Below are 12,565 nucleotides of genomic sequence, written 5' to 3'. Positions count from 1 at the left end.
TATGGCACAGTGCCAGACTTGGTTTGATAATGTTCCTGTGGAAATTTTACTACTTAAAGGTGCCTTCTAAATACAAGTTGTTGTTGTTACAGAACCATAGGTAGTCACTCAGATGCCCTGAAATCAGCCACAGTTAAAATGGAAATAGATGCTTTTCTGATGGATTTCCCAAATTTGATGATTTAACTATTCTAACCCACTCCCTTGATCCACTCCTAGCCATTGTTGTGGGGGTTGTGGGATGGGGGGAGGTGGTGGGAAGGGTAACACACATTAAAATTCCTTCATAACTAACTTTGACATTTTGCTTTGCATTCTCAGTTTTAAAACTGATCAAAAAACAACATTAAATATATATGCATTTGGTATTTTTTTTAAGTTATGTTTTCCCAGAATACTGTTTCATATAAATATAATTTGACTTGTTCAGTCACTGTAAATTAATGGTGCAGATGGTATACCCTAAGCAGCATAAACACTGGAGCAATTTTACCTTCGTTGCCTGGTTTGTAATCTAGTGAGTGAATTGCCTGCGATTTGCAGAGGGTTTGTGGTGAAGGTGAAAATTACCCCCAACTCACTGTGAACAAGAAATCAGTTAATGGATCTTAAAATATAATAAAACACATAGAGGAATAGACTCAAATGAACTTTCTGACGTATTCAATCAACTCTCTAATGCTTTGTGATATTATTTATATCATTGAATAAATTATCATCTCTGAAACACAACCACTGTCTATTATTTATTATATAACTCATCTTTTGAAAACATGAATATCAATTATGCCATCTTTTGCATTAATTATTGTTGAAATATTGCACATTGTATAATATTAACGTCTGGGGAGTTTTCAAATTTTAGTAGTTTTGAAAACTTGCTGGGTTCAATATGCCAAAACACACTAGTATTTGAATTTGGAAACTTTAGTTTCCATCAGTGTATACTTATGCAGTGAGGCCTATATTGTAATACCACTGTACTATATTATAATAGATGGGGGGAGGGTGAAAGAAATTACTGGAAATGTACCTCTGAGATATAATTGTTGAAGTTGAGACAATTTTACTTGAGGCCCATTTAAAAGAGTTTTATTATTATAGAGATTGGTTTAATGTGAGCCCTCTTTTATTTGTGAAACTGCAAACAGTAGGCTCTTCAAGATTCCAGTGGATAAGTAGAGATTTCGATTTCCTCTCTGAATTTCCCCCTTGCTTTCCCTTTACTCCAGTTCTCCTTGTGCAATGCTGCGTGGCGCGACGCCGGCTGAGCCTGAGTGAGAGAGCCACGGTCACACAGAGGATAGATGAACAACATCGGAACCAAAATAGCCGTGTAAATGCCCGAGTGTCATCATCGGCGCCACATTTCACAGGTTTGAAAAGCATTTATTGCATTTGCGATTCGGGGTTGTGTGTGCTTTTTGTAATTCGCTGGGAGGAGGTTTTAACTTTTGGTTGTCATTTCTAAGCGGCTCTTAAAGCTAACACCATCAGCTCCACTGCAATAATCCCTGAGATTTGCTTTTCTTTTATAACTTTGGGATGGGTCCAGAGCTGTGGTTGAAGCGATCCAATAGCAGCCGATAAAGTAAATTATGACAGCACACTGAACGGCGAGTTGCTCTCGCCCGTTAGCGATCTGCTTAGTTAGCGTTTGCTTTTTTTAGGGGCGATTGAAGGCCATTGCACAAGGACAAATTAAAAAGTCCGCGATTTGTGCCTCATTCTCCTGCTCTCGGGCGCGCTGGTCGGATTGGGGCACCCCCTTTTCAAAAGGCGGCGTTGAGATAATCTGCTTTTGTTGTTTTAAATATTGTGCGATGTAGTGAATTGAAAGATCGAGATGGATGTAAACGGAGTTTCTCAGTGTCGGGAGAACGGGAGCTCGGAGCCCATCCCCCACGCTCAGGGGTCTGGAGGCAGTGGCTGTCAGCAGCAGCAGCAACAGCAGCAGCAGGATGGGCAGCAAGAGGAGAGTGCAACAGCCAGTGACAGCCACAGTCAGGAAAAGCGGCAAGCAAATGATCAGGAAGACAAGAAGGTAAGGACACCTTCAATATCCTTACTTTTTTTTCTTAAACTGCAGAATTAAAAAAAAAATCCCTTTTATCATCTGCTTTGTACTGAATGAGGAGTGGCACAAAATTGTCTACAAAACCCATGGATCAAGTCTTCTATAATGTTTCTAGCTGTGACAGTGACAAGCATTAATGATTCTGGTAATTGTGAATAAGCAACAGGAAATATGACATTATGAAGATTATTGAAATGCGTTGATTTACAGGACAAGGTGGTACTTGGTCATAATAACATTAAATTCTTAGTTATCAATTATAGGTTTGGACTTAAAAATAAATACTTAGATGAAATACAAACCTCAGAAATTACTTTTGGTGACATTAATAGCCAAATTCCTAACACACTTATATGACATTCCTCTGTCCGCAATTTTAAAAGACATTGGTCCATTGGAAATAAATAGAATGTCCTATAAACACTTGTCTGAACGTTAACAGTTATCATGTTCTGTTAATAACCCTTCCCCCTCCAATTTATGGCCTATTCTGTCATAATAAGTCAATTTTATCTATTCAGTTTTATTGAAGATTTGAGATTCCAAATTCCCTCAAAAATTGTTTGTCCATCTAGCTGTTCAAGTTTTACTTAGTTCACATGAAGGATTTATTTTTTCCATTAAAGATTATCTCTAACTAAAGAACACATTTCACCAAATCCAAGAGCACAAAGGTTGTGTCAATGAATTTATATGTATTATTTTGCATTTCTAAAGGAATAATACGATTGAGATACATTTATATCCAGTTCATTTAATATCCACCCATTATGACGTGTAATTTATATTTTACACATGGAAATAAAAGTGTTTCTGTTTTGGTCAAAATTAAGTATGTACTATTAACTTTAAAGCTTTAGTATATTATGCTGCAATGTATAGTAGCTTTTTGATTCCAATTCATGAATGAAATTAACTATTGTTATTTCTATTTGGGGAAGTGATTGTATCTGATTGGAATTTTTTGCCTAATTTTCTGTCTTTGGTATCTTGATTTGGAAGAAGTTAGAAGAAATGAAGCAGCAGATGTGTTTGAATTCAGGCACTGCCATTCCCTTATCATTTTGCTTAGGACCTTGGCAGCTGAAGGCATGGGCGTCAATGGTGGAGCATGAAAATTGAGGACTCACAAGATTTTTGTAATGCCTGAGGAGGTTACTGAGATAGGGAGAAGAATTTTACACAAGGATCAGAATTTTTAAATTGAGGCATTGCCAAACTGTCAGCTAATGTAGGTCAATGAGCGCAGGATGATATGTGAATGGGTTGTGGTGGCAGCAGAATTTTGGATGTCCGCAAGTGTATGAATGGTTGAACGTGGAAGGTTGGCCAGGAATGCATTCAAACAGTGAAATCTAGAAGTAGAAGGTTTCAGCAGTCGATGAGTTGAGGTGAGACTGAGTTCGGCTACAGAGGTGGAAGTGATGAAGTGGTTAGGAAATGGAGATTGTGACGGGGTCCAAAGGCAATGGCTTTGGTCTTCAATTGGTGGAAATTCCGGCTCATTCAGGACTAGATGCTGGATAAGCAATGTGACATAAGAGTCAGCTGTCAGGGGTGGGTGGGTGGTGATGGTGGTGTCACGGGGGGTAGTAGTGAGCTTAAGCTGGGTTTCATCAACTTTCATGAAGAACTTGACATTGTGTTTTCCTACAGATACAGACATTTAACTATAAATATCTAACAATAATATTTAAAAATACTAAGTAAAATGTATGTGAGGATGCTTCAGCAGTAGATAAGAATTCATTGAATGAGTTAGCTGGTTAAACTTTCAATATTGCAGTTACAGATTCACAACCATGCAGCTCAATGTTTAGTCTGATTATTTATTCACATTTCAAGTGTACAGGTTACCCTTCATAATTTTCTCACGCACATTGTGATTGTGCAGAGGCTTCATAATCACATGCAAAATTATCATTTTTTACTACCTTTGCTTGCCTCCTCCACCAAGAATCAATATTTTCAGAAGATTAGGGAAGAAAATTGGGGGAAGAAAGGAATAATAAAATTGAGTTGTTATTTGTCAGCTTAAAGCAATCTATGCATGTTCATAAAAAATAATTGGTACATTGTACTCTTATTTGGCATACAACTTAAAAATTTGACCATTAGCATGATGTGCAAGGTGTGTATCAATAGACATGGAAAGAAAGAATGTAATTATCTAGCATCTTTCAGTTTAGAAAATCAATGAGTTCCTCTTCAAGCATAGCCACTGTTGTAATAAAGAGAAGCATGTTATTTGCATACATTCTATCATTAATCTTCAACCTTCCTTACCTCTCTAAAGCCTGTGTGGCTGCTGAAATTTAATATAGATAAAAGCAAGGTATTACTTTTTGGTAGGCAGAATAAGGGGGCCACACACTCCTTGGAAAGCAAGTGTCTAAATGTGGTGCAGGAACACTGGAAACTAGGGATACAGAAACACAGATCTCTAAAAGTAGTGATACAGGTTGATAGGGTAATGAAAAATACATAGAATTGGGGTTCATCTCTAGAGGGAGAGAACTGAGGAGCAGAGAAGTTTTGTTAAACTTGTATAGAATCTTTGTTAGACCACAGTTGGAGTACAATAAAGAATCCTGGTCTCCATATTAAACAAAGGGAATGGAGGCACTGAAGAAGGTGCAAAAAAAATTCAATAGAATAATACCAGAACTGCAAGGTCATACTTATTATGAAGGATTGAACGGGCGGGTTTTTTTTCTCTATATAACAAAAAACTGAGACATGATCTGATGGTGGTCTTCAAGGTTATGAAAGGATTTCATAGGGTAAATGTAGAGAAGATGTTTCCACTTGCAGATGATGCCAGAACTATGAGTCATTATGATAGTCACCAAAAAATCCAATAGGAAATTTAGACTAAGCTTCCTTATCCAGAGATCAAGTCGCTACCGCAAGGAGCAGTTGAAGAAAATAGCATAGTTGCATTCAAAGGAAGCTAGATAAGCACATGAGGCTAAAAGGTATAGGAGGATACACTGATGGAGTTGGATGAAGGAGGACCCGATGTGTAGGCCAAAATCAACCTATTGTGCTGATGGCCTGTGTCTGTGCTGTAAATACTTTGTAAGTCCTTAAACTTCTCTGCAGAAACATGGAATGATAAAGAACAAAAAGAGGTCATTTGGCCTTGTGCCTGTGCTGGCTCTTTGGTAGAACTATCCAATTAGTCCACTCCCTTGGTCTTTCCTATGGTACAGACCAATATTTTTTTCCTTTCAAATCTTCATCCGATTTCCCTTTAAAAGCTACTTTTGAATCTGCTTCCACCACTCTTTCAAGCATTGTATTTCAGAGCACAATTTGCTGTACATAAGATTCTTTCTCCATGTCCCCGCTGGTTCTTTTGCCACCCACATTAAATCAGTGCTCTCTGGTAATTGACTCTTCTGCCATTGGAAACAGGTTCTTCTTCTTTACTCTTATCAAAAACAATCATGATTTTGAACACTTCCATCAAATCTCCTCTGCCAATATGAAAACAGCCCCAGCTTCTCCAGTTGCTCAACTTCTGGTGATTATATATGCACAGTTAGACTCAGTAATTGGAGGTTGCTGTCTGAGATGTTCTGCGGCTCTGCAAGCCATGCACAAGCAGCATCTCACCATCAGGCTTCTCATTCAAAAATATTAAATGGCGTGAAGTCCCTGTATAAATTGTAGATATGGACTAAACTTGCCAAAAAAATTAAAGCTTGCCCATTTCACTTTAAATACCCTTCTATGTCTTAATTATCGTCAAATAAACTCTCTGGAACTAAAATATAACTTTTATAAGTGTGGATTCTCATTCCTCCAACTTTTAATTATTATTGGTGTCTCTTTTTGCTTTCTCTTCATCCAGTATTTCTTTCTATCTCTTTATTTTGCTTGCTGTACCTGATTAGACACTGAATTAATTATTCTAAATTACACTTCCTCGTTTAAATTCCGCACTGTTCCTTTCCCAATACTTAAACCTGGTTGGTTTAGGAGATTAAGCAGTTGCTTGTTCTGTTCACACAGGTCCCAGATGCTCTGTAGAGGGCGCTGCATTGTTTTGGATGGTTGGTTGATAGGAACCTGCCCTGCAGAAGCCCATGGAAAGTCTATGGGCAAGTGCAAGGATAACAGCTGACACCATTTGTTCACCACTCAAAGAAAAATCCAGCCCTATGTGTCTGCATATGCATACACAGTGTAAACTAAATATGGTCCTGGGATGCTTTTGTTATTGTTATATAACTTGAATGTCAGTGTATCAAATTTACACAACATTCTGTTATTTTTCCCTTCACTAAGATAAAACCGCTATGGATACCTCAAAGATGTTTATGACATTTGGTTTTGTCAGGCTGATTATACTATGTGTTGTAAATGACTTTATAATCTGTAGCCTCCCAAGAAGTGCTAAAGAATGCTGTCGAATGCATTAATTTTAATATACTGTATTAATTTGAATTGAATCACTGACTGCATTGTGACTCGTGGATAAAATAAGGTAAAGCTAAGATACATCATAAAGAAGTTGCTCATTCTTTCTCGGTATTTGGGTGTTGCTGGCTAGGCCAGCATTTATTGCCCATCCCTAATTGCCCTTGAGAAGGTGGTCGTGCGATGCCTTCTTGAACCAATGCATTCCATGTGGTGTATGTACACCCACAGTGCTGTTAAGGAGAGAGTGTTCCAGGATTTTGAAGGAACGGTGATATATCTCCAAGTCAGGATGGTGAATGGTTTGGCGGGCAGCTTCCAGGTGATGGTGCTTCCATGCGTCTGCTGCCCTTGTCCATCTAGATGGTGGTGCTTGTGGTTTTGGAAGGTGCTGTCTAAGGAGGCTTGCAGTGCACCTTGTAGATGGTACACCCTGCTGCCATTGTGCATCAGTGGTGGAGGGAGTGAATGTTTGTGGATGGGGTGCCATTCAAGTAGGTTGCTTTGTCTTGGATGGTGTCGAGCTTCTTGAGTGTTATGGGAGTTGCACTCATCCAGGCAAGTGGAGAGCATTCCATCACACTCTTGACCTGTGTCTTGTAGATTGTGGACAGGCTTTGGAGAGTCAGGAGGTGAGTTACTCAGTGCAGGATTCCTAGCCTCTGACCTCCTCTTGTAGCCACAGTATTTATATGGCTAGTCAGTTCAGTTTCTGGTCAACCACCAGGATGTTGATAGTGGGGGATTCAGCAATGGTAATGCCGTTGAATGTTAATACCACTGAATGTCAAGGGGTGATAGTTAGATTCTCTCTTGTTGGAGATCGTCATTGCCTGGCATTTGTGTGGCACAAATATTACTTGCCACTTGTCAGCTCAAGCCTGGATATTGTTCAGATCTTGCTGCATTTGGACATGGACTGTGTCAGTATCTGTGGAGTCGTGAATGATGCTGAACATCGTGCAATCATCAGTGAACATCCCCACTTCTGACCTTATGATGAAATGAAGTTCATCCACGAAGCAGTTGAAGATGATTGAGCCTCGGATACTACCTTGAGGGAGTCCTGCAGTGATGTCCTGGAACTGAGATGATGGAACTCCCACAACCACAACCATCTTCCTTTGTACTCGGTATGACTCCAACCAGTTGAGAGCTTTCCTCCGGTTCCCATTGACTCCAGTTTTGCTAGGGCTCTTTGATGCCACACTCGGTCAAGGGCAGTCACTCTCACCTCACCTCGGGAATTCAGTACTTTTGAGCATGTTTGAACCAGGCCGTAATGAGATAGGTGCTGAATGGCCCTGGCGTAATCCAAGATAAGCAAGTGCTACTTGATATCACTGTTGATGACCTCTTCCATCACTTTACTGATGATCAATATTTGTCTGAAGGGGCGGTAATTGGCTGGGTTGGATTTGTCCTGCTTTTTGTGTACAAGACATATCTGGGCAATTTTCAACATTGCCAGGTAGATGCCAGAGTTGTAGTTGTACTAGAATAACTTGGCTAGGGGTGCAACAAGTTATGGAGCATAAGTCTTCAGTGCTATTGCCAGAATATTGTAAGGGCCCATAGCCTTTCTAGTATCCAGTGCCTTCAGTGGTTTCTTGATATCATGTGGAGTGAATCAAATTGTACTGATGTGCTGGGCTCCCCCATCATTGAGGATGGGGATATTTGTGGAGCTTCTTCCTCCAATGAGTTGTTTAATTGTCCACCACCATGTTGCAGGACTGCAGAGCTTAGATCTGATCCACTGGTTGTGGAATCGCTTAGCTTTGTCTATCATTTGCTGCTTATGCTGTTTGGCATGCAGGTAGTCCTGTGTTGTAGCTTCAGCAGTCTGATACCCCATTTTTAGGTATGCCTGGTGCTGCTCCTGGCATGTCCTTCTGCACTCTTCATTGAATCAGGGTTGATTCCCTGGCTTGATGGTTATGCTGGAGTGGGGGTTTTGCTGGGCCATGAGGTTAAAGATTGTGGTTGAGGACAATTCTGCTGCTGCTGATGGCCCACAGCGCCTCATGGATGCCCAGTCCTGTGTTACTAGATCTGTTCAAAATCTATCCCACTTAGCACAGTGGTAGTGCCACATAACACGATGGAGGGTATCCTCAATGTGAAGACGGGACTTCGTCTCCACAAGAACTGTGCAGTGGTCAATCTTACCGATACTGTCATGGACAAATGCCCATACGTCAGGCAGGTTGGTGAGGATGAGGTCAAGTATGCTTTACCCTCTTGTTGATTCCCTCACCACCTCCAAAGACCCAGTTTAGCAGCTATGTCCTTTAGGACTCAACCAGCCCAGTCAGTAACTGGTACTACCGAGCCACTCTTGGTGATGGACATTGAAGACCCCACCCAGAGTACATTCTGTGCCATTGCCACCCTTAGTGCTTCCTCCAAGTGATGTTCAACATGGAGGAGCACTGGTTCATCAGCTGACAGAAGGTGCTACATGGTTTCCTTGCCTATGTTTGACCTGATGCCATGAGACTTCATGGGGTCCAGAGTCAACATTGAGGATTCCCAGGACAACTCCCTCCTAACCATATACCACTGTGCCACTACCTTTCCTGGTGGTATGGGACATTATCGGTAAAGTATGATTCCATGAGTATGACTATGTCGGGCCACGCACTTCCAATTTTACACTAGATGTTAGTGAGGAGGACTTTGCAAGGTCAACATGGCTGAGCTTGCCATTGTCATTGTCATTTCTGGCACTTAGGTTGACAACAGGTGGTCTGTTGGTTCCATTCCTTATTGACTTTTTTGCTGTTTGATACAACTGAGTGGCTTGCTAGGTCATTTCAGAGTCACAAACCTTGCTATGGATCTGGAGTCACATGAATATCAGACCAGGTGAGCACAGCAGATTCTCTTCCCTAAAGGGAATTAATGTACTAGATATATTTTTACAGCAATGGTTTCATGGTCATAATTAGACTTTTAATTCCAGATTTTGATTGCATTCAAATTTCACCATCTGCCGTGGTGGGATTTGAACCCTGGTCCCTAGGGGATTATTCTGGGACTCTGGATTTCTAGTCCAGGGACAATACCACTACACCACCACTCTCCCCACTCCACCACCCACCCCAATGTCTAATGATTGATATTTCAAAATTGTGCATTAAATAGGAAAATCTTCAATTATTGTAAAGCATGAATTAAAAACAAATAATTGGAAAGATGCCACAGACCAGTGAGCATCTGGAAACACAAAAGACAAATTATGACATTTTGGGTGTCTACACTTCATTAGAATAATCTGTTAGTTGTCTATTTTCTAAATGGGGGTTTCTTTGAATTGATTTATGGACACTAAAATTAGCTTCACAGATAGAAAACTTGGAGCAGGTTTCAGGCCTAATTTTACGGCGACACTTGTATTGATACTAGCTATATTCATAAGTAACTTGAAATAAAGATCACAGGGGCAAGTTTTCTCTCAATCCATCCCCATTTTTCATCTTGAATCGGGCTGCAATGAGATTAAAATTCTAAAATATAATAACACTGTCACTGAGCTTGATGTAATCTTTGAATGGGCCTCAAAATAGGTAGATAGTCATACTGCCTGAAATAGGTGCAGCTTTATTAAAAGAATGTTTAAAATATTGTCTTATGCTGTATTTAGTACTTCAGTGCAATTTTGGTCTTTTACAAGGTAGAGTGCATGCTCTGCTTATGGGAGCTGAGCACTGAGCAATTGAACAACAGTCCTTTAAAGGGACTGCACTAGGTTGCTCCAAAAATGTATACTGCCGGTACCTCTGTGGCACCACCTTCTCGGGAATGCTTTCCCCCACCTTTTCTTGAGCTCCCCACTGCATTCCCCCTCTCCCCCACCGCCACTGCTAAACTTCTGGTGCAGCTCTGCAGAGAAGCTTCCAGCTTTCCCCTCAACTCCAGTTGACGAGTTGCCTGTCAGAAATTGTTTAGCACGAACCACTCAACGATATTACTGTAATGAGACCTGAGCATGAAAATGGTTCTGGCCTCTCCCAAATGACATTGGGTGGACATCTTGATTTCTGTGCTCTCCATCCACCCTAATGTACACCAAAAACGAAATTCTGCTCCATACTCTTTAATGTATTTTGTAAGTGTATGCATTTTTTGAGCTGCAACATTTTTTTGATTGGCGTTATTGCTGTCACCAGTTGTGGTTTAGCTTAGTTTTTATGAACTGCTCGAGAAAGACTCTGCTGTGTGGGAGTACAGCTGTCGATTGATTAAATACATGACGTATGATTAGAGATTTTCATTTTGATTATCCTCAAGTGGGAGCAAAATTTCATTTCTGATTAAATATTTGTTGAAAGTTGTAGCCATGAATTATGTTGATTCAAAATGATTAACCCTCTTCATTCATTTATGTTGGGTACTGCTCATCACAAGTCATTAGATATTTTTATTTTAAATGATTGACTTAGGAAAAGGTAAAACGAAAGGTTTTCATAATAGCTAAGAACGACTCTGTAAAAGTGATGAGACTACAAATTGGTTTCAAAGTTTCTGCAATTTCAGAATACAACCAAAAACTGGTTTCTCTGCTGATGAGGCAAATTAAACACAGCCCACGTTAAAATCACACTTCATATGGTCAGCATAGACTAGAAAAGTGGTTAATTTTAAGATTATGCTTTGGCTGAATGAAAGAACTGTATATTGTGTAACAAAATAGGTTAATTAGCATGAATAAATGTCAGTGAGCACACTGTAGATGAGGGCGATCAGCATTTTCACTACTGGAATGTTTACAAGCAGCTTAAGGATCTTTAGGCTAGAAATTCGTGTGTCCTTGCTTTTGGCAGTGGAGGTCACAGTTTGTGACCTGCCTGTGCCTGTTCCAATGAGGTGGGCAGGATATAACTTTAATGCACCTATCTCATCTGCAAGATTGCCGAGTGGGTCTCATGCTGTTTCCTTCTTCTTTCTGCATCTGGCTGTCTCTGTGTATAGCAGGGTGGGTTAAACAGTGTCGTGCACATAACATGTGGGACAACCAAAGTGCTCCTCTTAAATGTAATCTGTCTCCCTTTCATGGAAGCTGCACTGAATAATACTGCTGGAATTTAAAAGTTGGAAAAATTAAGCAGCGGGACAGGGAAGAGGGTTCCAGGATGAGAGATGTGGCGCTGGAGTCATTAGTGATGGGTGTGGGCAGGAAGCCCTCAAGGACCCCACCCTCAGAAGGAAGTGGTGGCAGGTGGTCAGGGAGGTCAGTCCCTGGTGTTTGTACCCAAAGGCCTACAAGAAGTCTCATGCGAGTGGTCAAGGTCAGTGAATGCATCTTCGTATGACATCCTACCCATCGCACCACCAACCTTTCACATTGCCCAATGCACTACACCTCCATCACTCACCCAACAGCATTACCTGGCACTCAGGATTCATGCCTAACATCCAGATACTGCACCTCACCCTTACATACCAACCAGTGATATCAGCCCTACTTCCACTTCTCACTGCTTCCGCATACTTCCAGCCATTCAGCTATGGCACGCACATCACCCAAATACAGTGCTACACAATCACTGGCAAACTGCCTTCTCTCTTGCAGGGCAAGGCAGCACACAATAGAAAAGAACAGAACAGAACTCGTGAGGGACAAGGATGCCTGCATTTCCTGAGCCTTATAGAGGATATGGCTCTCAGCATCATGCGGCTGGCTGCGATAGAGCCTGTATCAGCGGCACTGCTGAGAACATTGAAGGTGAAGGCATGTTCCTGCCTTCTGCCCCTTTTCAACTCCCAGTATTCCCTCATGGTGCAGAGTGATGTGTGCATTCATTGTGAGAACCAGGGTGGTCCAAATTAGGTAAGCTAGTATTGTATCAGTCGGGTGGGCTGTGTGACGCTGCTTCGTCGACTTCCAGAACACACTGGAGACATCCAAGCAGACATCATTTCACACGGCCTGCACCATGTGGGTCATACTTGAAGTGGCTGTTGGCTCTGTGCACCCCAGTAAAGTGGCATTAGTTCTGTGTAGTGTCAACTCCCAGAATCGAAACCCATTTCTCGCACACTAGTCTTTGAGCC

At 41.0% G+C, this 12,565-nt stretch overlaps 1 protein-coding gene across 1 annotated transcript in view; it reads left to right on the top strand.

The window, feature by feature from the left end:
• Positions 1-1,294: 1,294 nt before the first annotated feature.
• Positions 1,295-12,565, top strand: part of LOC121276046 (ras-interacting protein RIP3-like) — a 763,933-nt gene continuing 752,662 nt past the window's right edge. Inside the window, exons 1-2 of the mRNA XM_041183992.1 lie at positions 1,295-1,376; positions 1,830-2,044. Coding sequence (XP_041039926.1) covers positions 1,847-2,044 — 198 coding nt within the window. The 5' untranslated portion in view covers positions 1,295-1,376; positions 1,830-1,846. The remainder of the gene's footprint in view (positions 1,377-1,829; positions 2,045-12,565) is intronic.

This window comes from Carcharodon carcharias, chromosome 3 (assembly GCF_017639515.1).
Source record: "Carcharodon carcharias isolate sCarCar2 chromosome 3, sCarCar2.pri, whole genome shotgun sequence".
Taxonomy (NCBI): Eukaryota; Metazoa; Chordata; class Chondrichthyes; order Lamniformes; family Lamnidae; genus Carcharodon; species Carcharodon carcharias.
This window is presented reverse-complemented; position numbering and strand designations above follow the sequence as displayed.